This window comes from Rhipicephalus microplus, chromosome X (assembly GCF_043290135.1).
Source record: "Rhipicephalus microplus isolate Deutch F79 chromosome X, USDA_Rmic, whole genome shotgun sequence".
Taxonomy (NCBI): Eukaryota; Metazoa; Arthropoda; class Arachnida; order Ixodida; family Ixodidae; genus Rhipicephalus; species Rhipicephalus microplus.
Window position 1 is genome coordinate 67746538 of NC_134710.1, and position 27856 is coordinate 67774393.

The 27856-nt window shown below is 42.2% G+C and overlaps 2 protein-coding genes across 5 annotated transcripts in view; one reads left to right on the forward strand and one right to left on the reverse strand.

The window, feature by feature from the left end:
- Positions 1-6935, forward strand: part of LOC119175913 (uncharacterized) — a 35284-nt gene extending 28349 nt beyond the window's left edge. For all 3 annotated transcript variants that reach the window (XM_037426949.2, XM_037426950.2, XM_037426951.2), the window contains one exon: positions 6664-6935. In XM_037426949.2, coding sequence (XP_037282846.2) covers positions 6664-6722 — 59 coding nt within the window. In that variant the 3' untranslated portion in view covers positions 6723-6935. The remainder of the gene's footprint in view (positions 1-6663) is intronic.
- Positions 2411-26352, reverse strand: LOC119175914 (palmitoyltransferase ZDHHC16). 2 transcript variants are annotated; one of them, XM_075877055.1, is made up of 7 exons: positions 25850-26352; positions 25590-25781; positions 24171-24288; positions 23657-23880; positions 21379-21579; positions 18919-18989; positions 2411-6894 (listed from the first exon to the last, which is right to left on the reverse strand). In XM_075877055.1, the coding sequence occupies exons 1-7, from the start codon at positions 26051-26053 to the stop codon at positions 6807-6809; spliced, it is 1098 nt and encodes a 365-aa protein (XP_075733170.1). In that variant the 5' UTR covers positions 26054-26352; the 3' UTR covers positions 2411-6806. The 2 variants fall into 2 exon arrangements, with proteins under 2 accessions (XP_075733170.1, XP_075733171.1); XM_075877056.1 differs by lacking the exons at positions 23657-23880; positions 24171-24288.
- Between the last annotated feature and the right edge of the window lie 1504 nt (positions 26353-27856).

A 27856-nucleotide genomic window follows, 5' to 3' on the forward strand; every position in this document is an offset into this window, starting at 1 on the left:
ACGCAGCCGTGTTTAGCGGCTGTTATGTATCAATATATACGTACGAGCGTGCGGCCAGGAGAGTGGGGTGCAGGGAGGAGAGAGAGCGGTTTGTGAGAGGAGCAGCGAAGAACTGCACCTACCCTCATCTACACTCTCTCCATACACGCAAGAGCTCTGCCGGGCTCTTGTGATGCGAGTGTTTTCACATGCCAGAGCACGCTCCTCCTCTCCACTCACTCTCTGCTACTCCGCCCGCACCACCTGCTCCGGTTGCTAGGGGCGAGAATAAGCGCGCGTGCCCGCAACTGTTGCTATGGGAGAGGGAGTGACAGTCGGCGCGTGGACACCGACAGACGCTTGACATGCACTGACTAAGCAATGCATTCGCATTTAAAACAATTTTCCCTTGCCCGACCAATCCTCTTCGTATGCACAGTTTGACAAAAGCTTGGCCATGGGCAATGTTACGCACCACTGAGCTTGTCGATTGGTTCTTTGCCCTACGAAACAGTACCTTGGCGCTGTAGCGATGCAGTTTCAGCCACGCAGTCCACATTTTCATTTTTTCTGTGCTGCCCGCTGCCGTTTTGTTGAACCCGAGACTCTGGGAAAAGCAGTATTTTCAGAACAAAAGCCTCCGAACTAAAAAGGCGTCTCACTAATATACTGTGAGGGAAAAAGTGCTTCTCGCTTCGTGTTTCCTGCCCATGCGCCACTGTGGCAAGTGCTCATGTGGGGGAAGCCTCTCTAGGTCGTTGGTTGCACGCCAATGACGTATCTCGGACGTCGTGTTGCATTGCCGAAGAGGGTGCAGTCAAGATGACGGGCTACTCCTTCGCGAAGAAAAGTAGCAAGCAGCCCGCAAATATTTGAAAGTGGCTGAAACAGATCTTCTAACCCCTCCGACTTCGTTATTATAGTACGTATTCGCAAAAGTTTTCATATTAAAAGTGGGCATATTTCTCTTCATTAAGACTTTTGGACCTTGGGGTTGTTTACTGGCCCTTTAAACACAAAGATGTCTAATTAAAAGTGAACCCTTCAAATTTTTATTTTGCTTCATCTCATCAAAGCTGTCTTTTAGACTGTACTACCGTCGAAATTTTTAGGCAAATACAGTCTGTGTCTGATCAAATGTGGTCTGTTAAGATGTTTAAATGCTTCACCTTTATGCACTCTCATATTGTGGCGAAGATGCCCTTCGAGCTCCACTAAGTTGCAAATGTATTGACTCAAGAAAACGCTGGTTCCAACGTGGAGATAAACAGGGCAGAGATGCGGGCTCAATTAATGTTGTTTTGGACCTGAAATTTAGGCAGGAAGCCCGAAATTTGGCTCGCTGAAGGCTTTTAGCATCCAAAATTTCAGATGTTCTTGTATGCCGATGTCTACGAGCCAGATTAAGAACTCCTAACACCTCACACGAAGAAAGCACAACCTCAACTGCCACATCAGTTGGGCTTCCACAGAAGTTGGAAGAGGAGGAGAGGCTGAGGAAATAGCATCTTTGCTTCTCTAGTGTAAAGTATTGCCCGCACACTTTTGTTGTGTTAAATCATGTGCTAATATATTCGACCTCTGCACTTCCTCATTTCTGATAAAACAACTATCAAGTGCCACCCTGCCAGCGCTTCATCAACCTAAGAAAAAGAAACACTTTCATGTTGCTATATCTCATAAGAATATGCTTAGGAATTCTTTCCTACTTTTTTCCTGCTGCAGTTTCACTTCAGATTCTTTCACAAATATTAAAAAAATATTCGATTCAATATACATTCTAAATTTTTGCTTTTTCACACAGCTCTACCAAAAATACATAACGTGAGAGTTGTGCATTGGCTATGTTCTTTCAAATCACAAGAACACCAACTCTTGCTCTTACTCTTTCCAAAAAAAAAAAAAACAAAAAAACATAGTAGTATGTGGCCTCTGAGATTCGTTCTAGCAATTCATCATTGTATGTTAATTGTGGAAGCCATGGCACTAATTTCATGTACCCTTACACTTCCATTTGATTCCCTTTATCATGCAACCATAGCCTCAGCACACTTGATGAAAAGTGCGCATCTCCGGATGTGACATTGAGAGTCTTGCATGCAAACTGAAAAATACTTGTAGCATTCCCAAGAGGCTGCTTCTTCGGTAGTAGGCCACGTCTTGCTCAAATGCTTCACCTTTGAAGACAGATTCAAGACTTCTCCCTTCGTCTTTGGTTTTCAAGTTGGCTAGATGGAGGGAAGCTCAATGCAAGAGTGCTCTTTCAGTTGAGGGCAGTTTCTGAAACACGTTAGCGCTTTCTTGAGCGGGGGCAAGTCAAAGTGCATTTCTGAATATGGGGTTCTGGCATTTCAGCACCATTTTTCTACTTGTGCTCTTGCTTGCTAATTCTTTTACATTTTGTTGTATCTTGCACATCAGGAAAACACAATTGCCTGCTAGATTAGTGCTGCAATGGAAGACTAGCAGCACTACTTTATTTTTCGAGATTTTTTTTTTCAGTCATTGCATAACCAATGCCAAACATTTTGACTTACTGAAAAGACTATGGCACTCTTTTGAAAAACAAAGAGGAACTTTCAGTCTTGGCTACAGTTGACTTAGCAACATAAAAACGACTCTTGACATAGACACACCATATCCTCACAATTGCATGTCAAACACACAAAAGAAAAAAAAGAGAAAGTGAGCACATTTCACAGCTAAAATTATTGTACATAGACACTGGACCACGGAGAAAGAGTAGACAGGAGAGAAACTGTGCTCCTTTCCGCGCCGCGATTGTGTCACACCCTGGAGCGGGGGCGAACGTCGTGACAGCGCCACCTACAGAACCGCAGCCGAACTGCCGCGCCGAAGCTGCAGACGTGAGAAGCGTGGAGCCCGCTCTTGTCATCTGCTTGCATGCTTACTCTCGCTGCTCAGTGTATTAGTGCACAGTTCAGGTACACTCGCTAAACGAGACGGCAAATCATTACGACGAGTTTTCGCTATGCTAGCCAGATCGCCTTGGGAGAGAGACCATACCGCAATACTTTCGCACAGCTGTCCACAAGCACTAAACAGGTTCTCTTTCACTCTTTCACCTTTGCATGTGAGGGTAGAAATATTATTTGTGGGAACATGGCATAGAAAAAGCGGTAATAAAAAAAACATACAAGGGGAGCTTTTTATATTGGAAAAATTTAAAAAAGTAAAACGAAAAAGCAGAAAAAAACATTTTTCTATGTGTCTGCTTTCTTCTGAAGCTTGTTTTATGTTGAAACTTCCTGAGAACCAATCGTTCATGCCAAGCTGCAACAACCAAACACGTGAAACTGAGAACCACGCTTTTTTCACGATGTAGCTTGCCTGGAAGTTTGGTAAAATATTTGTCGGAGACTTCTGACTCGTGACGAGTATCCTCTACCTTCGCTCGTTTGTTGCTGCTTTTTTCAGTAATTTCAGCGATATTCTGGCCAGTTTCTGGCTTCATTTCTGGGCACCAGTAAGTAAAACCTCTGCTCAAATACTTAAGACGCCGCTTCAGCGAGTTACAAGATCTTTGGCTGGTCAGGGATGTCTGTAAATTTAAACTTAGCGTAGTGCTGTGCCTGGCGACCTTTCCGCTGCGAAAATAATTTTCTTAGATGCAGTCGCTTCGCTTCCATTGTCTATCTCCTCTTCATATAGCCCTCGCCCATTCTTGCTACTGTTCTTAGTCAGACAGAGTATTGAAAGGTCAAACCTTTTTTTTACGCATAATTGATTCACAGCTCGAGATAGTCTCCGCTCTTATGTTCAAATCAATTGCCGTCTGCTCAAACATGCTTCGTGAATGTCCATCTTGCTTTCCCGCGCAGTAGTTCTGTATGACACTGTTATATTGAAGAACGTGCAAAATATATCCTCAAGATACACAATGAGTGATTTTAGGCATGTGCCTAGCTATGATTGCAGATCGTCCATTTTTTTAAAAATTCTACCACTTCATTTCTTTCGTTGTCTGCAGAGCATCTGATCCCACATATATAATTAAAAATACTGGCACTAAGATGTTATACTTGCTTCATTTTGTTTTGGCGAACCGCACCGGCGAAAAACTCATAGCTGTATCCAGTAGCATAGTAAAGTCGGTGAGAAGCAGATGTAGCAGACAACTCTCGGGTGCTCTCCTCCCGCGGTGGAAGACAAATAGTTCTGGGCATCGCCGCAAGAATCGCTGCGCGCCCGTTCTACAACCTCCTCTCCCAGAGGGACATTATCGTGGCGCACACGCTCGCGCTGGCACCAACCCGGAGTTTCCCCTCCTGTCTTTCTTGCTCCGTGCACTGGACTGACTACTTTTCAGCCCTGAAGTCATCATCTTGTTTGTGAACTTTAATGCTAAAGGCCAAACCACACCACATGCAGCTATTTTGCCAGCATTGTTCTGGCATTTCATTCCTTGGTGGGTGTGACTTGGCATCGAAGCTGCTAGCGATGGCGGCTGAAATGCCCTCCTCAGAACGTCCCAGACATCGCCAGCATCGACGCCGGAAGCAGTTCAATGAACAAAAAACCAGTCGGTGCGTGGCTGGCAGCGACTTCTGCTTATGTAATGGCGTCGTTGCTGCTGCCAAAATGGCTGCCACTGGCCTTGGATTTATTGAGTCGTTGACGTGCACTATGCAGCTCTCAAATACTAAAATGATGCTTATATTTGACTTAGATTGTTCCCTAGAAGCTTTGACAGCAAACAGCTCATGATATTATTGATGAAAACCCATGCTCCTCTCTGCCATTACCCACACATCAGAATACGACTATGATGTATCTAGAGCTCTAGAGGCGCGTAAAAATGCGCGCCTGCGTCTTAGCTATTCACAGGGAAGGCAACGACTCGTCTAGAATGCCCGACATCGTGATGTCCACTTTAACCTTGGTGGCACGGTCCTTCTCAGGATGCTGTCACGGCGAGTTGGCCTGTGCGAGAAGTTGACTTTGCCGTACTCTGATCTGTGCAGTGTCATGTACCAAGCCACCAACGTCACATATAAACTCAAGCCTTTAAACACCAGCTGCGATTGTGTTTGAACATTGTTCACGTTACTCGTCTGAAGCAATATCACTTGGACCAGCCAAGCGCCAAGACTGTGCCTTTGCCGCTAGGGGTGATACCACAAGGCGCCAGAGATGAATACTATAGAGAAGACGACGACGCTGAGTGATATTTTGAGCAGACTGGGTTCTGTCTTGTATGCCTGCTTTTAAGTGCTGTGTACACCTTTCAAATATATTCTGTACATACTATATATATTTCCTGTTTTTGAGATCTCGTCGGTAGGCTTGGCAGAAATCAGTGTATAGGCCGAATACGTGGCCGCAAAGATGTGTGACAACTTGAAGATCAGAGGCCATATATTATGAGTTTGTCGTTTTTCTTAATCTCAATAGCTGATGCTACAGGCAGAATAAAGGAGAATAGACCTTTCGGCAGCACTTGTGACTCTTTTCTTGCACTGCAAAATGCAAATGACACATAAAGCTTATAATCAGGAATATTCCTCGGTCCATTGTGGAAACTGCACATCAATTTTAGACATGTCAAATTCATTCATTCTGGGACACAATGCACGACGCTGGGCTGGCACTGGCCTCAGTGCTTTTCATGTGGTTGGCCACCCTCTCTAGCGGCGTTTATGTGACTATGCCAAGAGACGCGATTCTAGAAAATGCCAGCAAAAACGCTGCATGTGGTCCGCCTTAAAGCCCTACTTGCCTTGAAGAGAGTTTTTGGTATTTTCCCTTTCAAAGCGAAGACACAGGCCATGTCATGGCCATTCCCCAAGCTACCAGTGGAGACTGATTGCGTAGTTCATTCGCATGTGTTGCAAGCTTTGAAAAGCGTCCCAACTTTGGTCCACGGAAACCTTGGTGCATGGCATCACATGTGAAAATTTCAGCTGCAGTTACCACTGTCACACCACCCATTCAGAAGTTCCAAACTTGTGCCCCACCACGCAAAACACAACTGTGAATGAATGGCAAAAACTTCTTGACATCGAAGCACTATTGAGGATTTAGCATAACAGTAGCATGCATCTGTTGTAAATAAGAAACATTCTCATAAGACAAAGACAAGCTCTTTTACCAAATAGTACCGAGACTGTCTTCTGAACAAATCACTGCAGTTTACCGCCACTAGTGCTGCTCTTTCGAACAGGGGCTCAGTTATCAACAACAGCCACGTGCACAGGACACACCGTAAAAGCTGAGGAAAAAAAAACAAAAAGTGTTTCAAACAAGCACACACAATAGCCATACACTACGAGTAGAACCAGAAAGCAACTGTAAGGTGACCATGCTGTAATATCCCAGATTTCTCGTTTGTCTTGTTGTTACTGGCGAAAGTGCACGTTACCGGCGAAAGTGCAAGTTGACCCTCTTGCTTAGAATTTTCAAATTTTTTGCAAAATAGGTGGACCCACAACTGTGTAGTCACTGTATATATCATGAACAGCTAAGAAAATGAGAGCAAATGTTGACAAGTTGCTGCTGCACATATGAAAGAAGGCACATCTTGATTTGCACTTACTAGTTGCATTTCTTTCACTTTGTGCACTGCACGTTTGCAGCTAATGGTATAGTTCTTGGCACTAATGTCATTGCTTTTGCTGTTTTTGTCAATACATTCTGGACTGTTTGACTGTGCCTCTTATGCAGGAAAGAGAAAGACTGCAGCCAAGCAGCGAGCTGACGTGTGGAATGGAGATGTATCATGACTTGCTAGCAAGCTCAACACTGGAAGCTACTTGTTGCCCATCCTGGCCTGCATCAGACGGGGGGAGTTACTGACTGTATATGGGTCACCACCTCTCGCTGTAAATGGTTGTCCAAGTGAGACCATTGCCCTCTGGAAGGTGCGCCGATGGTAGCAGCAGGTGTTTCCAGGTCCTGCAGCATGGAAGTGTCTGGCTTAGTCAAATAAACGAATATTTAGTCAAATAAACGAATAAACAAACTAAAAACTGTTATGAGATAAAAACTCCGGTCACACGCGGCGCCATAGTCGTTCGCCGTTGCCAGTGTCCGTAACCACTGTCCCAAGAAATAATAATAAAAAAAAACCTAGTACCAATGACAGTGAGGCTCGAACCTGGGTATGCTGCGTGCCAGCCCAGTATTCTACCATAGAGCCACGCCGGTGCTTGGGACTTGTTCGCTAACTTGCTTTAGGCAGTCTTCATGTCGGGAAAGGAATTGCGTTAATATGAGTAATAAAGCATTTTAGAACAGCAAAAGAACAACCAGGCATCACACAATGAGAATAGCGTAACGAGTGGGTCGTCCAATAGTTCCAACCCATTACAAAAGCTTGTTCTTAATCATCTATTAACTGTGGTGTATACCCCCTTCAAGTATAATTCCTCATCGTCGCCACCCACTGCATTAACAATTGGCACAAAAATTCCTTGCAAGTTTCTCACCATGCTTCTCAGAAGAATGATGAAGGATAGCATAGCGTACGCCGGCCTACTACTCGGAAATTATTATTATAGCCGCAGTGGGTACCCAGCAAGTGTGCTTGCAGCAGTTACCCAATGATTGTTTAGAAAAGGCTGTGAAAGGCCGCTCTTCTAGCTTTTACTGTGACTGTGCTGTGCTTTCCGCGCAGGCCTGGCATTCTTTGGCTGAATATGATTGGGAAAAAAAGGCTGGCACAAAGTTATACCATCAAAAGTTTATTTGAGTTATCTACAATTGGTTTCTGCTCTAGCAACGTTACAATTCTATGAAAACTTATTCATACATGTACCTTCTCAATGAAGGTCTTTTTACCTCAAAGACGCCCCATTTGCCTACTGGCTTAGGGGATTTAATTGAGTACAGAATTTTTTCTTTTTGAGTACAAAATTGCGTCTTGTATCTCCTTCGACCACCTTTTGTTGGTGCCGTGCCGACCATCTGCAGATGATTCGTTGTCACTGCTTTCTTTTGCCCTGTTGTCTTCAGGATGAGAGCTCTTCCTAGGTCATATAGTTCTGATTCCGGAGAAAGAACTGCCCTCCTTGGGGTAACTTTGCGACAGTTGACGTGTCACAAAGTTACCCCGTGAAGTATTCTGTAACCTTAAACAGACATGACGTGATTAATTTTATATCACAGTTTATTTTAGCCTACATAGCTCCCGCCTTGTCGGTGTTGACGTCCCCATTCGCGAACGCGATCGGCTTCACTTCTCGCAACATCCGCGACAGCGGGGAAAGGTACGCGCACACTAGTGAGAAGCATGCCGCGACAGCGTCTTGCCAGTCGGCGCGATCGCCCAGCAAGCAGCAGCAGCACGTTGTCCGCATTGTCGGCATCGCGAGATTATTGAGGTGCGTGCAGCGCGCGCACCCGCCCGCTCGCGGTTTCTTTTCACCGACAGAGGGAGAGAGGTGGCGCAGGTGAGATGATGCCCACCTGAGGAGTGGGCTCAAGCGTCGTGAGTCATTGGGAACTCACTCCTGCAGGGAAAGCATCTGAACGTTGGTGTATAGAGCAGCGAACAATTTGCTGATTAGGTGCTGTTTATTTGTGCAAGAAAGTCCTATGCCACAGTTGAATTTATTGCACCTGTTTTCATATGTCACTTGCGCCATGGCTTTACTGTATTTAACAGCATAATGCTCGCACACCCCACAATGACCATGAAAAATGGAATTTTTTCCCCCCCTTTAGATGTCTATGCACCCTTGCTTGTTTCATTTGGCAATGGTATGGTGCGTGACAGTTAAGCTTCACCTATTAAGCATAATGCACACTGTTGGCACTTGCAATTACAACTTAGTCCAATAATTCTCGGTTTATTTAGTGTTTGCAAATAAAGGCCCTTTGCAGTGCCACCACTGTAATTGCAAACAAGAAAAGAAGAAAAATATGCTGTTTTGAAGTAACATTGAAGACCCATGACAGTGGTCTAGTAGTTATGGTTGCTCGACTGCTGAGCCGCAGGTCATGGGATCAAATGCCGGCTGCGGCGGCCAAATTTTCTATGCAGGTGAAAATGCTTGAGGTTCATGTTCTTATATTTAGGTGCATGTGAAAGAACCCCAAGGAGTCCAAATTTTCGGAGCCCTCCACTACACCGTTTCTCACAATCATACGAGGCATTTTTTTCTTTTTCTAAAAGAGCCACATGCTGAAACTGAGAAAAACTGGTTTTAATTATTGACAATATGGTTAAGCCTGCTCAAACAAGTTTTTGCCAGTATGTTCCTTTCCTCTAAACAACAGAAATCTATATTGTGGCTAAAATCTATATAGCATAATATTGTCAATATTGAGGAGTGAAGTTTGTATTTGGCTCATATAAATGGGAACATTTCATTTGGGTACGAATTAGCTCCTAAAATAAGCGCAAAAATGATTCGAATGTACGTTATAGTAATATTTTGTGGTACAATTAACATGATTCGAATGCATGGTGTAGCAATATTTTGTGGTACAATTAACATGATCCTTCTACTTTCGTTGGTGCCATGCTTTGTTGCATGGGAGTAATGAGGATTACTAAACACGAAAAATTAGTGGTCTTTCCTGACAAAGGGCGTACGTACGTACTGTACTGACTATATCCTGTCAATAGTTTTTTTCTTGTTCCTGGCATCTATTGAAGGCCTTGGAGAGTGTTCCAGTTCATTTTATACTATGTAGTTTTGGACCACTTCTTCTTCGGGGAATAGATGGATGCCAAAAATATTCATTTCACGTGTATCTTATGTAAAATATTCCATGTTGGAGCCAACGGATGACATGATACTGTAGTGCTAAACTCAAAAACAATTATCAAGAGGCAAAAAGAAGCAGGAAAGTCAGCCTCTTACTCTTTTCGTCATTGAACATTCTGTCCTTCAGTAAGTGCCAACTCGCCCAACAAAAACCCAATTGTGAAACGTGAACACAGTAGCAAAGCATCTATTACACATCATCATCATCATCATCATCAGCCTGACTACGTCCCTTTGCAGGACAAAGACCTCTCCCATGTTCTGCCAGTTAACCCGGTCCTGTGCTTGCTACTGCCAATTTATACCCGCAAACTTCTTAATCTCATCTGCCCACCTAACCTTCTGTCTCCCACTAACCCGCTTGCCTTCTCTGGGAATCCAGTTAGTTACCCTTAACGATCAGCAGTTATCCTGTCTACGCGCTACATGCCCGGCCCATGTCTATTTTTTCTTCTTCTTGATTTCAGCTATGATATCCTTAACTACCCTTTGTTCCCTAATCCACTATGCTCTCTTCTTGTCTCTTAAGGTTACACCTACCATTTTTCTTTCCATTGCTCGCTGCGTCCTCAATTTAAGCTGAACCCTCTTTTTAAGTCTCCAGTTTTCTGCTCCGTAGCTAAGTACCGGCAAGAGACAGCTATTATATACCTTCCTCTTGAGGGATAGTGGCAATCTACCTGTCATAATTTGAGAGTGCTTGCCGAATGTGCTCCACCCCATTCTTATTCTTCTAGTTACTTCAATCTCATGGTTCGGCTCCGCGGTTATTACCTGCCCTAAGTAGACATAGTCTTTTACAACTTGAAGTTCACTATTACCTATCTCGAAGCGCTGCTCTTTTCCGAGGTTGTTGTACATTACTTTGGTTTTCTGCAAATTCATTTTAAGACCCACCTTTCTGCTCTCCTTGTCCAACTCCGTAATCATGAGTTGCAATTCGTCCCCTGAGTTACTCAGCAATGCAATCTCATCGGCGAAGCGCAGGTTACTAAGGTACTCTCCATTAACTCTTATCCCTAACTGTTCCCTTTCTAAGCTTCTGAAAACCTCCTGTAAGCACGCGGTAAATAGCATTGGGGATCTCACGCTTTATGTTACACAAATGTAACATAAAGGGTGAGATCATCTTGGTTGTTTTCGTCACAATTGTTGGTGCAGTGCTGGTTTAATGAATGTGGCTCAGTTTGATTGAAACAGTTAAAGTATTTGGCTCATTTTTCTTTAGAAGCTGCCTTTCTGAGTTCATGTTACAATAAGAAATTGCCCCATTTTGATTGGAATTGTTCTAGAAGTTGAGGTACTTAGGCAAGCTTTGTCCTTTAGTTAAATTTAGCCTAGTGTTGGTTTCTGCATTTGGCTATTTTTGAAAAAATTGCCTCATATGGTAGTTTGAAATGTGAAACCCAATGATTGCTATTATTATTATTAGAAAAGCCTTGAATTTCAAATTACAGAGGCTGATATGAAAACAGCTTTATTATAGTACTGCATATTTTTATTGCGATACTAATTATATGGACACTTGGCTATATTTTGCAGCCGGCACTGGCACTGCCGTCATTCACCATATATGTATCTATATACATATATGAAAACGCAAGAAAGAAAAATAATCCAGGAAAAAAAAACTGGCTCTCGAAATCAAACATTCGACCTCTGAATTGTGAGTGCGAGATGTCAGCCACTGAGCCATAAAGGAGCACCTCCTTTAACGTTGAAATGGCAAGCTATTTATATCTACCACTTACCGCTGGCGATGGACATATCGGGAGAAGTATCATGTTTTCAGCATTACAAGCGAGATGGTACAGTGAGCGCGTAGGCAGATCGTCGCAATGTGGCGGGGCGTGCTCTCATCTCCCACGCGTGCTTTGCCCCGTGGAGAGAAGACACTCATGCGTGCGCTAGCTTAACTCGTGGTGGGGACAATAGTATGCCTAGGGCTTTCACGGGAACGATTCTGTTGTAGTTACCGGGCACACAAAGGTCACTGCAATCGTTGCACAGTCTCTGTTTGCTAAAAGGGCGCGCTTTTTAGACGCAGTGAAGTAACAACTGAGACGCTTATTTGCATTCATCTGTACCTGTGAGTACGTTTCATGCGTCAGTTCTGTGTGAGAAACGCGGGGCACGTTTCGGTCTGCTTGCCATTTTCGCGTGACCTTCTCATTTGTTGCTATCGCGTTCATTGCTTCACATTTGCAGCAAAGCTGTGACTTCTTTGTTTTCCATTCAGCACCTAAAATATATTCAAAAAATTTTACCTGCATAATTTCATTTGTTGTACCCTTGCACAATAGTTTTGTGCACATGAGCAGGAAATGTGTGCAGCTTTTTACTGAATGGTCAATTCTACAGAAAACATTGCCATTAGTTTACTGTTACCAGTGTGAAAGAACATCAGTGTGTGGCAGTTTCACATTCAAGGGTATAAAATCGCCTTGGAAAGTTTTTTATGTTTATAAAAAAATCTATCTTAGCTACTTGCCACAAATATTGTGACGCTTTTTCTCTGTCCATGTGCACATCTGACTCTGCACATAAAGGCTTTGTATTGTTCAATGTTGTGTATTGTCCATTGTTTTCCAAGTACAACATTCATGAGTGGCTAAAGCCATGGCATATTTCTGTAATGAGATTTTGCTGCTTTTGCTACAGTAAAAATTGTGTTTTTATATGTAGAGCAACTCAACATCACTGTTGACTATTTTGGATAGACACATCGACTACAGCGAAATCATACTTAGGTGGTATGGATGAATGTATTTTCTTTCCCGAAATTTTATATTGTGCTGGTGCTGATGATACTGTTTTAGAAAATAAAGAGAATCTGGAGAAACTTAGAAGGTAATGCATACCTGCCAAGTCTCCCGGATTGACCAAGAGAAGTCTCCCGGATTAACCAAGAGACTCCCGGATTTCGGCCGTTTTTCCCGTTTGTACTGTTGTCATGAAAATCTCCCGGAAATCGAAATTTCTGTGCGTGATCAGGCCACATTGACAAAAATGCAGCTCACCCATCTCCAGGCTTTTTGAACCTACCCTATTTTATTATAAACAAGCTTAAGAGGCGTTAATCTGAACGTACAGTAGAATCTCAGTGATGTGAAACTGCAGCAGATATGAATTCGTGAAATTCACCAGCCAAATTCCACTGTGTCCATTTTGTCTAAATTCGGATGTTCCAAACACATTTCCTAATCTTGGCGGGTGATACGAACTTTAGTACGGAAACCGTCGAACGAAAACCGAGGGCAGCGTGCTCTAAGCTTCAGAAGTACGCGTGCCACCGGCGCACACACTGTCTTCTATAGTGCGTGTGATTGTCGTTGCCACAACCGCTGTGGATGAAACCATGCTCACTCTTGACACGATCATGTATCTAACTGACAGAATCCCGAAAGTGTGCGCTCAACTAGTCAAAGCAATGCTGCTTTCCACAAGCTCTGTGGACAAAACTGTGGCAGATGCGATCGTAGATAACATAAAATGACTTAGTTTTGAAGGCACGTGTGCAGCCAAGTGCACGGGGATTGTAAAAGGAACTACCGTTTGCCGCAACCGCCGCGCACAAAACCGCGGTCGCAGCGACGCGATAGGAAGCCAAAGCAACGCATGATGGTGCTGTGACTCTGGAAAGGCAGCACCATCTCTGGTAGAAAAGTTGAAATTGGGGTTGTATATCACGCGTTCTTCCTTCCCGCCAATGCGCTGCGGCTCGCTTACGTGCTTGTGCAGAGAGCGCGCGGTGCGTTGTACCACCTGCAATGCGGCTTCATAAAGATCTCTGAGCTGGACAAACACTTCCGAAAAGTGAACCTAACAAAAGAAGTAAAGCTCGTTAGTCAAGTTTTTTATTTGGAACAGACGACGAAAAACGAGGACACCTGAGTCACTGCAAAATTCATTTCTCAGGTCCGTGACAATACCATACGTGTACGACATATGCCTCGAGGTAAGTATCATTCTGCCGACATGTAGCTGTGTACTCTATGTGCTGCATTGGTGTTAATGAAAACCATATAATTATTGTTTTGGTGTGGTATCTAGCAGTAGCAGCCGTGTACTGTCGTGTGCAATTGTTTGCGGCATCCTAAAAAATAAATAAAAACTAAGGTCATATAGTCGTGGAATTAAAATGTCGAAGATACGTTAGAGTCATGTCTTTCGTGCCACGGGAGCATGGCCCGCTGACTTCGCCGCGAAGCAGCAAGCTGGGCTTAACCACAGCGAGTCAAGTTGAAGTGCTCGCCTCGTTTTTTTGGGGGGGGGGGGGGGGGGGGGGGGCTCGCATGTCATGCTTGCTTTATTTTTCGTGAATGCGGCTGTGTTCGCCGGCTATGACTTGCTGGGAAACTGATTCAGCTTCACACGTGGAGAGTGTCTCTTGGTGTTGTCTGCATTGTTGTGGCACTCCACGGCACACTTCCGACCTTGCTGACACTTCGTGGGGCCGCTTCTTCCATCGCGGAAAGGAAACTTTGCACAGCGAGTGTCTTATTTACGCGCACCAAACTGACGGCACGGCACCGAAGTTCTACGCACTGACTGCAGAACGCGTTCCACGTGTGTTGCATGCTTTCTTGTTTCGGTGAAATACACTGACTCGCCTGTGCCCTCTCCTGCGCCTATCCTCAAGTCTTCTGGAGCTTGCCGCTAGAGCCAGGCGCAGCGTTGTCGTCGCTCCACAAACTTGAGCTTCGGTTCCCTATAGCGATCTATGAGCTCTGAGGGCACGCAGCGGTAGATTAAAGGCAGTAAATACGTTAAAAAAAGTCACAGTTTCGCCACAAGGGCAAAGCAATAAATGCGACAACAACTACTTGGAATTTCACGCTGAAAATGGCAAGCAGATCGAAACGTGCAGCGTGCTGCTCACGCACAAATGACGTACAAAAACGATACACACAGGATGAGGGTGAACTAACAATGTTTACCGCTCGACACGTAACGCGCTGTTTAAACAAAAACGATGCACGGTACAAATTAGTACAAACTAACAAGTGTCTCAGTTATAACTCGCTGTGTATGAAAAGCGCGCTCTTTTCGCAAATGGGGCCTGTGCAGAGACTGAAGTGACCTTTGTGGGCCCGGCAACTAACGCAATCATTCCAGTGAAAGCTGAAGGCGCATGATTCTCCCCACCAAAGGATTAGTGTGTGTGCACAAGCATCTACCCCCCCCCCCAATCTGCGAGGCAAAGTACGCATGAGAGATAAGTGCGCATTGGCGCATCGCGACGAGCTGGGCACTGAGTGCGGGCGACTTTTTTTTCTTTTTTGAGTGTTGATATATATAGATACGTATACACAAAAGGTGAATGGTGGCGGTGATGGCGAAAAACCAGCCTAGACTGTCCATATTATTGCTTTTGTAATAAAAAGGGGCCAGGCGTGTTTTTGGCGTTCCTGTGAAAAGAATCTAGTAGCGAGCAAAGCTTGCAAAGCTTTGACCCACGCTTTCGCAGTAGCCAGCTGCGCCGTCCCGTCTGTTCACGTGTGTCCCAGGAAGACATACGCGAGTTGCTGAAATAGATACTGCTAGTTGTGTTGATCCTTTGAGACTCTCACCTTAGTTGGAAACCCTACCCTCCTGTGTTCGGCCACTCCAAGCCACTATAAAACCGCAGCGGCGTTGATGTTGGCGTTAGCGGTTGAGACCTCCCCCCCCACTCTTGTTTTTCTCGATGTTTTTTTGTTTGTGTTTGTCCTTGGGTTTTTTTTTTGGTGCCGAAAAAAGTAGGGGCGAATAATTCAGCGCACCCCCCCCCCCCCCTCGTTGCGGAAATCTCTCTGATTTAGAATTCTTGAACTTGGCAGGTAAGGTAGTGAAGTCGTTGTGATTTACAATGGCATTTGCGTGCCTAGATCTTAACAGTTAGGAGACATGTATGTATAGGGAACGCTGGTGAAGCCAACATTTTTACAAATGTCTTCATCAACACACTGCCTCCCTTAGCAGTGTGTTTGTCTACATTTCGCTCCCTCTCCTTCCAACCACAATTGTAGAGGAAGATAAGGCAAATAATGGATGGAATGTTCAGGTAGGCCAAATGGGAAGACTTCAACACAAAAAGAATAAAAGAGTGGAAATGAGGCATAGGGGTGGGTACTGGGGTAGTGTAGGGGTCTTGTTGGCCTCTGCAGGTAGGGGAAGCATTGCACTAAGTCGCAAATGAGCTGTGGTTTAGAAAAATCGTGCTATTGTATTTAGCCCCCCTCCCAAAACAAAAAAGACTTCGCGTGTGAGTGACAACTCGACACCAGAGTTCATTAACGGTCAAAATGCTTTAAAAAAATCTTAGAGGGGCACTGCAACACTTTTCCAAGTAACTCTTGAATGAATACATTAAAGGGCCTTGTCAATTGACTGCCGCAAAAATTTTGATAATCCATCAAGCATGAGTGGAGCTACGGAGATTTGTAGAATGCTGTAATTGCGTTTTCTCTCATCCTGACGAGCGTGCTGGAAGCTAAGCAATGACTTCTTTGTTCATTCAACGTGCATAAAGATTACCTTCAGTGTGATTGCGAATGCATTTGGAAGCATGTGGCAGCCTCTTGTGGTGGCCTCAAAAAAATTTCAGCTAATGTTGCCACTTGAAATAAATTTTTTTCTATATTATATGTGGGTTGTTTCTAAATGGGATTCAGCATCATAATTCGGAAAGCCTATCGATACCGATCTACACAATGAAAACTAGACACTAATACAGGCGTATGGAGTATTTTTGTCGCGGTTATTTTTCAACACAAGGTGATTGAATGGGGTGTCTCATGAGAGGGGAGGGAGGGGGGAAGCAGTTTAAAATCAGTCACGCTTGAGCAGTTTACCCGCACAAAGTGATATTATTCACGATAGGTGAAAAAATAATAGCTCATGAGGCCAAAATATATATTAAGAAAATATACTGAAAGTGATTTGAATTTATTTCAATGCAAAATTCAAAAATGAAACAATGACGTTATAAATCTAGCCAGCAAAATCAGTGAAGTTCTTAAATAATTTATTATTCTAGACTGATAGTGTCCGTTTAAACAAGAAATAGTTTGAACAGTGTTCTATGATAATGGAAAGGTTTTCATGAAAATTTTAATCTAATTCGCTGGCAAAGTTAAATTTGTAGATCAAATGCTTAGAGAAGAACCACTGATATGCCTTATACCTGTTTTCATCTTTTAAAGCCTGTCGCATTTAGAAACTGGTGCCCCTAGTTGACATTTTTGTTATGCGAGTGTAATATAGTGCTATGTGCATATCCTATAAGTGAAAAATATTTAATTAAATGCTGGTGCTTTATAAGCACATATTGCACGACTATAAGGAGAGACTTCACGCTTAGCGTAGGGAAGAGCACAGATATCGACGAGGATGAATAAAGTCACACAGCTGACAACTCAGTACGGCGTTTGTCTCTGTGTGTCTGTGTGCCTCTCTTAGTCCTCTTCGGTATCTGTGCTGTTCCCTTCACCATGTTGAACCACCAAGCCCAAATGAACACTGCTCGACTTAAGACTTCACTATGCTGGCTTCCACATTCCTCATGTTGCAGCCAGATAACGGTGCACTGAGCAAGGCACACAATTTTGCCATTGTTGTAATCACTATTTCGAATGTGAAAGTCATATTAGGAGCAAAATGCAGTCATAAGTTAGTGATGTCTTGAGGAGGTTGACAGACAGAGCTGCATCTGTGCAACAGCCACCATGGCTGCACTGACTATGTGAAGCTCTATAGGGGAGATGACTACAAACGGCATGAAGCTGTCAGGTTTGGCTGGTTTCTGTATTCTAGCTTGAGATGTCACTTTCTAGTTACTTTCTCGCACGTGCAACAAGCTTTTTATGATCAATTTAGGGCAGGCACATGTCTTCCTGAAATTCCCTACTACATGTAACTCTTGTGCTTCACTATCATGTGACACATGCACGCAGCATTTGTAAGTTCCAAGCTGGAATAAGTACGGTGTGATCACAGATGTAGACTTTTTTTTTTGCAGACTTTTGTTGCCATTATGATAAACAAATACTGCATGTAACTCTTGTGCTTCACTATCATGTGACACATGCACGCAGCATTTGTAAGTTCCAAGCTGGAATAACTACGGTGTGATCACAGATGTAGACTTTTTTTTTTTTGCAGACTTTTGTTGCCATTATGATAAACAAATACTGCATGTAACTCTTGTGCTTCACTATCATGTGACACATGCACGCAGCATTTGTAAGTTCCAAGCTGGAATAAGTACGGTGTGATCACAGATGTAGACTTTTTTTTTTTTTGCAGACTTTTGTTGCCATTCTGATAAACAAAGATTTTCTTACTGGAGCTGCCACTCTTGTCAATTAACCTTGATTCACGAATTTTGTTCATGAATTTTAAGTACTTTGGATAATTTGCCATGTTGTGATTGATTGGAAATAGCAGATGGATGAAAGTGGTGCAGTAAATGATTTATTATCTGCTTACAAGGAGCAGCAACGAAACACAGAAAAGCATTTCATGCTACTTTAGTTGTGGTCATCGGTTGCCTCTAGTGTGCAAAGAAAATAGTACTATTTGTAATATCTGACAGCTGTGTTTCTCATGTGGCCATAAAAAAATACCATTGAAATTCTTTGTCTAGTTTAAGATCTACAAACCCGAACTTAAAACACTTTTGACATCATTCTTCACTACCCTGCTCATTCATTTCAGTGTTGCAAAGTTATGTTGCATAAATGTATTGAACATAAATAGAATCAGACAAGCCAGTCATTAGAAAGAATTGTGAACCATTTACTGATTCTGTCCAGGTATACAGTATAATATTTGAAATGTATTTACCGTGAGCCCTCTTTTTTATATATATATTTCAGTTGCAACCATATCGTTTTTAAATCCACAACTGCATTCTATGCCGAAAATGAATTTCATTTATTTATGAACATTGCAAGCAACTAAAGCACTAAATTCAGAGCAAGCAAAGCGTGCCAGAGTTCTGATATTTTGAAATTTTGCTTTGTGCTTGGCAGCAGAACATCATAGCCAGAATCAGTGTTGAATACAAATTTCTTCACAGCTTCGTGACTGTCGCTCGTAAGGTGTATTCTACCATTCCATTAACAGTCATCACAGTGACGGTACACCATCTATAGCATACCACTCTAGCACAAGCAGTGAACTGAGCAGAAATGAATCGTGGCAGTGAGAGAATGCTTACCGGCCATTGGTAAGTCCCAGAAAAATCCTCCAGTTTTGTCGAGGTCCAAAGTCGTATGGATTTTTGTAAACCTGCAGCACACACACAGTTTTTGTTACATAACATAGGTTCATGAAATAAAAGTGAATCGCAATAGAGACGGGCATTGAAATAAAAGAAGATGGGATGAGCTGTCTTTTTATGTCAAGTCTTTTTAGGGTTCTGCTTTCATTTTATGACCAAAAACCAAGTCTCCCAGCAAAGCATTCTAATAACATATGTTACTGATAGTATTGAGAATTTGTTTTGTTCAGTTAAAAAACTGCACTGAAGTGAATACTGAACATTACCAATTTTTATTTTTTTGTTTTTCTTTATTCATTCGCAAGTATTTTGGTCATCGATCAAGCTATGCCTATTGCAATGTTTAAAGACTTGTAATAACCTGTTTTCGTTAAATAAAAGCTAGAGATCAATTCGCATTTGCTTGTGATTTTTAGACTAGACAAATGGAATTGTGTCTGACATTTTGCTTTTGGTGGTCCTATAAGAAAAAATAGATGCACAACAGGGCAAAAAAAAAGTCTCCTCTACATTTCTGAAATTTCAATGCAGTGTGTGATGCAGTGTTATAGGAGTCCCAGTGCTCCTCTCTTTGTGTCATATTCCCTCTTTCTTTTTCTCCCTGGCCATGTAAGACCTTCTAGATGGTACCATTCATTAATTTATTATTATTATTGTTTTTTGGCTGCTGTCCTTCTGCAAACATTGTGCAATGAGCCCAAATACATCATCATGAGCAAGCTGAGCTGCATGGCGAAAGCAGCGATGGACTTTCAAGCTCTAAATATATGGGTTTTCAGCAGTGTTGGCTGTAGCATGTAATGGCTTTACCAGTAACGCATTACTTCTTTCGGCAACTTCGTAACATACTTCTCACCATTTTGGAAGGTAATGGGTGATGTCCTTCCGTTTACATTTTTTGGTAATGTGAGGTATCATGTTATCGTTTACTTTTCATTCAAACTATTTCTGCAGCTCTTTTTTTTCAGAAAAGAATGTGCAATACATCTGAAATGACATTGCAAATAAAGGCTGATCTTCAACATATTTACATAAACACTCATAATTTTTATAGTAAAGCAGGTTAAACTGAAAAGAGAGTCGTTAATCTGTTGAAATATATTTTTTTTTGCAGAACTTACCATCCAAGCATTTTTTTTTACTGCTACAAAATTTGTGCATATGTTCCATTTAAAACATGCAATCAGAATTACTGTAAAGTTGTTGAGAGTTGAGCTATATTTTTTTTTGTAGAAAGTGCTGATGAAATCTCTCTCTGTGCCTAATGCCAAACTGAGAAAAATGGCTTTATTATGTGCTCATGATGAGTTGGAGGCCATCATATGTAACTCTACCAGCAACTTTAGGCCACTATAACATTGCTAAGGTCAGGCACAAATGTACAAAAAATTGATATTCTGGGTAAGATCGTCTTTTGACCTGGGAGTTTAACCCCTTCCAGTCAGGCCCCTTCCAGCTATGCAACATGGCCACAGCTATCTGTTTGTTGGGCACCGACGGACAAGCTCTTGTAGGGTCAATTCACACTTGCATCTTCTCATTACTTTATGCACAATCCCTATAAAGTAAGCCAACTTCTTTTACTTGAGCTTTGCCTTTTTTATTCAAGAGAAGAACGGACGGAAGGTGGGGAAAGAGTTTCAGACCAGGAAGGGTTAATGTGAAATATAAATATGAGCTTTACAGAACTGTTATTGTGAGTTTTTGCAGCGAATATGCATTGATTAAAATTTCTGGCCATGGAGCAAGGGCAAAAGTAACGTGCATTGCTTTTTTTATAACAGTAACAAATTATCTTTTTTTCTGTAACAAGCAACACATTCAGTACTTTTTTTGGTAATGCCTGTAACGCAGGTTTTAAGTACCTAAAACAGGCATTTCCCTTTTGGCATGATAAACTATTTTTTTCTAAGTCACATAACCTTAATGACTATGCAACCCATTTCCATGGCAATAAACGGAGCCAGTGTTTATTTCTAAGCTCTGAAAGGCAGCAAACACACCTTGGGCAAGAATAGTGGCAAGGCACATGAAACTACGCTTTGCTGTCGATTTGCATGATGTGCCTAACAAGCTTTGGCATTTGGCCTTGCAGCATAGGCTTAGGCAAGCCACTTGTGTATGGTTGTGCAGTAGTTTATCGATGAATGGTTGTTCATCAAAAAATGAGCACAACTGCACATGCATCTTGTTCAAACCTCTGTTCAATTGTTGAGTACTAAAGTCACTAAGCCATCATGGCAGCCAAAATATCGCAGTATTACCATGCTGAAGCTCGTACATGGCTTGAACTCCAAGCATCATTTTTTTTATCGTCTTGATATTGATCTGTTTTTTTTAAGACAGACCCTCTTCTGTATACAAAAAGGAATAAATTGGATGAAATAGCAAGCTTACCACACCCTCTTTTCCAAGGCGTATCCTTTCTGTCTTGTTGATGTGAGCTTCAATGCTAGTTTCACCGTGGGTGATGAGCCGAGCATGCCACATAGTGAGGGCTCCCAAGGCAAAAAAAATTCCTATGCAGATGAATACCGTAAATGTGATGTAGTACTTCCTCATGAAGTCCTGCTTACGGGTATTGAGGTGAGTGGCATTCTGAAATTTAATAAAAATGTTTGCAGCTTAGCAGCAAAAGTTATGTTAATTAAACACAGCCAATTTGAATTAACCCCTCGACAGCTCATTATTTTTGAAAATGGTCAAAAAGTACCTATTTTTTTATTGCTGATTTCAAATTTGCCTGTACTAAAAAGTAGCTGGCAGGTGTTGTAAAAATATTTTCACCACACACTTGGTCTAGCCAATGAAATAAAGTTTATTTCTGAACAATACATAGGGAATCAGCTACCTGCTGCTAACAAAATTTAAAAACCTCATAAACCAGGCAATTGCAGACGCTAGATTTTTTTTTCACTTGTGTAGGCTAAGAACCCTTGGGGTACCTCACTCGGGAAGTTTTGAGGCTGCATGGAAAATTTCAAAACGCACAATAACGCAAAGTGGCTTCACTTTTCACAATGTTCGTGTCCGAGCTGTCTTCATCATCACCAGAGCAGCTACTCAATTCATCGCTATCGCTGTCTGCACTTTAGGGCACAAGACAAAATATTTTTACTCGAATGATCACCACTCAAAGAAGATGACAAAAACAAACGGCATTTTTTTCTTTGTGTTCATGGGCCAGCTTTGCATGGGTCGTGGCCACCGCACACAGTCTTTCCATACAAAAAACACGCTCCTGCCACAGGATAAAACTAAATCTTCAAGCAAATGCTGCCATCTAGTAGATGACACGCAATGTAAACCGTAAATGTGCGCTTATTCACCTGAATGCTAGAGGGGAGTACCTATTCCACTAGGACGAGTTCTACTTATTCAAAGCAGTTTAGTGACAAATTGGGCAGGGTCCAAAGCAGTTAAGGGGTTAAATGTTTCCACAAGAATTCTGTCTGGGTTACATACTTTTGGAATAAATTTAAATAGTGTTACATATTTTTGTAACTTAGCACCCTCCCCTGCATTGCAGGTCTGACCGCCACCTTAAACAGTTGCTTTGCAGCCACTGAGGACTGAGGGCCAAGAATTAATTTGTGAAGTCATTAATTACTTCTTTTTATTTATTTTTTGCTCTTAGTCATTGACTTGTACAGTGATACACTATCAGAACCAGAAATGACCGCATGGTACCATGGATCATGATAAAAAGATGGAATTGCATGTTACAACATTTCAGTCAGCCTTCATGCTCGTAAAGTGTAAGAGGAAGGTACATTTGAAGTGCAATAAATTCTGCAAACAAGTTTTTCTTTTTAACAGTCTTGCATGAAACTGCCAGGGAAATAGCAGTGTTTAGCTTAGACTTGAGATGTGAGCTTATTCAAATAAGGTGTTCTTCATTACTTTTCAGATATTGCCAAAATTTTACACTGCTTGCAAAGTTTTATTCTTAGTGACCTTGTTATTACTTCTGGGAATTTATTGGAAATGTTTCATGGTTGATTCTATATAGCTACGAAGTAAGCAGATAAAAGAATGAAAAAAATATATAGTGTCAAATTTTATTATTTTGGTCTACAATGCAGTAAAAAAAATACGACATGGTCCGCAGAGAGAGTTACATTCACACTAAAAAATGTAATTTAAAAAAAAAGGTTGACTATTGCATTTAGGTATATATCAGTGTGTAAAATGTGCATTACTGGTAAGTAAAACGGAGTTGCTTGTTATCGAGCTGTCGTCAATTTGCAACTGCAATTACTGGAAGAAGCTTTGAAAATCTAAAATGAACAAATCTTGGGATTAATCTTTCTGAAGAGAGATTAGTTGATGGCTGCAGACTATGCGAGATTAATGTTCACCCAAAGCAAAGTTGCATGAGAACTTCAGCATTCTGTTCCAGTCAGTGTGTATGCCTGTGGCAGCTGAGGATCAATCACTCTTGTACGGTGGCAGAGTGCCGTAGTCGCTTAGCCACTGTAAAAAACCTTAAAAAGAAACTCAGCATATACTGGAACATAGATAGAGAGCTCTGTACTCCTTCTGTTTTACAGAGCAAAATTACTTTTCAAAGCAAGAGCTTACCAAGAGTGAGTTGTATTAATAATAATCAAAGCATGCAAGAAGGTGGCACACAACAGTGTTCAGAAAAAAATGCCAAGGTATGCAACTGTACCCCGTGTGTATCCTGTAGTGTAACGTTGACAGATATGTCAAGGTTACCAAGTTGAATCTCTGAGTTGGCAAGACCAACAGCTGGCATTGGCAAGGTGGAAAAGTACTCTTCATATGCGATTCTGTAGCCAAATATCATTAGAAACACAATACCCAGGAGCACATATGAGCAAAACATAAAGAAGTAGCGATGCGTGAAGTGACCAATGCAGTTGTTCAACCAAGCTGTAATGAGAATTCAGGAAAATATGCTTTGCACGGCAATTTCGTACATACAATACATATGGCTTTTTTTTTTTTTTTTGTGGCATCATCAGCTAGCGACAGATAGCACCAAATGTAGACTTGGTGGGATGTTCATGAGCTTCAGTAAAGTGATTATACATGCAACACTTCAATGCATTTTAGCAGGTGATATATTCCCTGATTCTCACGTAACATGAAGGGCATATATTTTGCTGAGGTGACATTTGGAAATTTCATCGCACCCTAAAACTTGGGCGCATAAAGGATACGGCAGTGATGATCCATTTTCAGAACGCAGCAATTGCATACGCTGCAATGGTGAGTGCGGGGCGGCTTGGGTGCTATGCACTTCTTGCATATTGAGACCACCTCTGGCACCAGGGATGCCTTTGTAAATGAAAGTTATGAAAGAGCATTATGGTTATAAAAAAAATTATAAGAAACCCATTGAAGCCGGCAAAAATGATACGCTTGAGGTCACAAAAGCAATAAAAGACTCTTTATTCCGTTGTTTATATAGATAAATGTGCGAGAATGTTCATGGAGAAACATGGATCATTGCAGCTACAGATGGCTGTACAAAGCAATGCAACGGTAGTAAATTGCTCATGATTATGGTATTTGCATGGTCACTTCTGTGCACATTATTGCAGCATCTGAAGCGTTTGAGAGGGTCACATGAGAGATGTTTAACAATATTCATGGGGTATTCCCTCATATGTGTGTGTACACACACAAGAAGCAACCGTGCATCATTCATGCTGACGTTATGAAACCACTACTCAAATGTGAGCATAGTGCCTTATATCAAAACTTTCAAATGAAAACCAGTTAGTGCAAGATTTCAAAACAAGTGAAACTTTTAGAGCCATCATCATTCTCAGGCTGCTTAAGTCACTGCAGGTTGCAGCCACTGTGCAAATATATATATATATATATATATATATATATATATATACACCAGATTCTTTGAACGTCATTGACGCTGGACCCGACGTATTGTATGCAAGAAAGAGGCGACGAAACTTTCACGGAAGCGTCTTTACTTAACGTTTTCAGCTGGTGGACCAGCCTTCGCCAGAGTGACAAAGGCTGGTCTCTGACGAAGGCTGGTCCACCAGCTGAAAACGTTAAGTAAAGACGCTTCCCTGAAAGTTTCGTCGTCTCTTTCTTATATATATATATATATATATATATATATATATATATATATATATATATATATATATATATATATATATATATATATATATATATATATATATATATATATATATATATATATATATATGTGGTAGCTCAGTGGTTAGAGCATCGAACGCGTTATTCGAAGGTCGTAGGTTCGATTCCTGCTCACGGCTGGTTATTTTTTCATCCACTTTTCTTTCTTCTTATTTACATTCTATTGGTTCTCATAACTTCCCCTGCACATTCCTTGGCATTACTGTCTGTTAGATCTCATTAACACGAAAAACGAGCCCTTAAGTATACACTTCTTTCCCTTATTATATATATATATATATATATATATATATATATATATATATATATATATATATATATATATATATATATATATATCAGAATGGTAGCAATCAAAGACTTGGTCACAGGAATACGACAAACGCGCATTTCATTAACACCAAAGCTCGTGAGGTAGGCGAGAGCTGAATGCAGGAGTAACATACCTCTGGGGGTGTGCCAGGGTTAGTCGTGAGAGCCATCCAATAATGAAAGACTATGTTGATGAGGAGCCAATGCCCAATGACTAGGGCGACGAGAAGGACGCACTTGTTATTCTCCCACCAGTAGGGAATGCCGATCACGTACGCGATCGCTATGACGGTGCAAGCCACGATGGTAACCGTGGCGACAAATATCTGCACGGGAGAAATGGAATCGCAGAATGGGGTTAAATGAATCACTGTACGGCTAAGATCACTCGTACCGGCCCCATGGCCTTCGTGAAGTGGTCGACGATCCAAAACAGCGGCTCCATGCACGTGTCGCCAACGTAATAGATGTCGGCAAACTCATTGTAGACGAGAGAATTGAAAACTACTCTCGAATAGTGCAACCTGTGCCGAGCTCTTGCTCTGAGGCGCTGAGATACTCGACGAAAGTAACGGGTTAATCGGCCAACTACGTCCATAGGTCAAGTTGCCTCATGTGCTGCGTGGACAAAACTGCGAAAAGAAGCAGACGACCTTTTTGGGACATCTCACTTATTGACCGCGAGCAGCCGTCGCTGTCAAATACGCTTCATCGTGGCAGTGAAAATTCCATAATTTTAAACATTACTTTTTAGGCGACCACTTATAATGTCAATAAGTGTATTAAGAACATGGAAACATTGCTAACAAATTAATATTCGCGGCAATTCGCCGATTAGCCTCAGCTGCCAGTTATCTGCTATTAAACCGCGATTAAGTTAATTGTGGTTGCCAGATATAACTGTGCTACCCCACTAAAAAAAAAGTAATAAGAAAGTGCAAAAGTTTGCACAGAATAAAATATCTGAAAGTTACTGGTGACTTTTGTGAAAATGCAATATAATGTAACATAATAATATTGTGAGCAATAGTTACCAGCTTGATTTGTCAATTCTCATCATCACGCGTTTACTTCCTTCTTAAGGCGCGTATTTTGAAAGCACATTTTTCGCACTAATCATATTGATGACCCTTGTCCCCTGTCGATAGCTTTCGAAAATGACTTGAGAGATAATTAAACTTTATTTACGACCAGGTGCGCGTCCTCTTCACCCAGAGGTGGGTGACTTCCTCACTCCAGGTAGCCATAGCTAGCCGCCGACGCCCGAGCCCTTTTCACCAGCTGGAGTTGGTCCTCAGGGTTTGCCGACGTCAGCAACGCCTCCTACTGGTCTTCTGGTTATCTTGTACACTGTGTTCATCTATGGGCGGGACACTCAGGCTGTTTCGACAGCCCCATACCATGTGGTACAAGGTGTTTGCAGAGACCGGGCTGTATTGACTGTTCCCGTTGTAGTTGCCGTGGTACATTGCGTCTAGTAGTGAACCGTGCGGATAGGTGCCTACCTGTATCCTTCTACTATCGCAGACGAACGTGGACAGGGCGCCGTCTGGCTTTTTCAGGGATGGTTACCATCACATTAATAAATTTGATACAAAGGCATGTTTGTTACATGTTCCAGCGGCCCGTAACGTACGGGCCATGGGCGCTGACCGGGGGTGCAAAAGGGGTGCTCTCCCAGCTGTGACCGGAAACCTTGTTTCATCGCAGTTGTGAGAGGCCCTTTCCCAGGACAATACCAACTCCTGCGCTCTACGTGCCTCTCTTCCCTGGGCAAGTTGCATACACGTGAAAGGACGACAGAAAAAAAAAAAAACATGCTGGGCGAGTTCCAAATGTAGTCAAAATGTGCGATGTCTTCTTAGCCACACCCAAACAGGCTCAGGCAGCGGTCGTCGACACTGCTGACATCTAAAACAATGGTACAAACCAGTGTATGCGATAACTCATTACAAACCAGTGTATGCGATAACTCATTACAAGTAACGGAGTTACTGGTAATGCGTGACATTTTTTTTTGGGGTAACTCAGTAACTAACTATAGGCATTGTAACGGGTAGCGCACTTATGTTAGCATTTTTTCACTAATGTGAGGTGCCACGTTACAATTCATCATCATCTACGTCCACTGCAGGACAAAGGCCTCTCCCATGTTCCGTCAGTTAACCCGGTCCTGTGCTTGTTGCTGCCAATTTATACCCACAAACTTCTTAATCTCATCTGCCCACCTAACCTTCTGTCTCCCCCTAACTCGCTTGCCTTCTCTAGGAATCCAGTTAGTTACCCTTAATTACCAGCGGTTAGCCTGTCTACGCGCTACATGCCCGGCCCATGTCCATTTTCTCTTCTTGATCTCAACTATGATATCCTTAATCCCCGTTCGTTCCCTAATCCACTATGC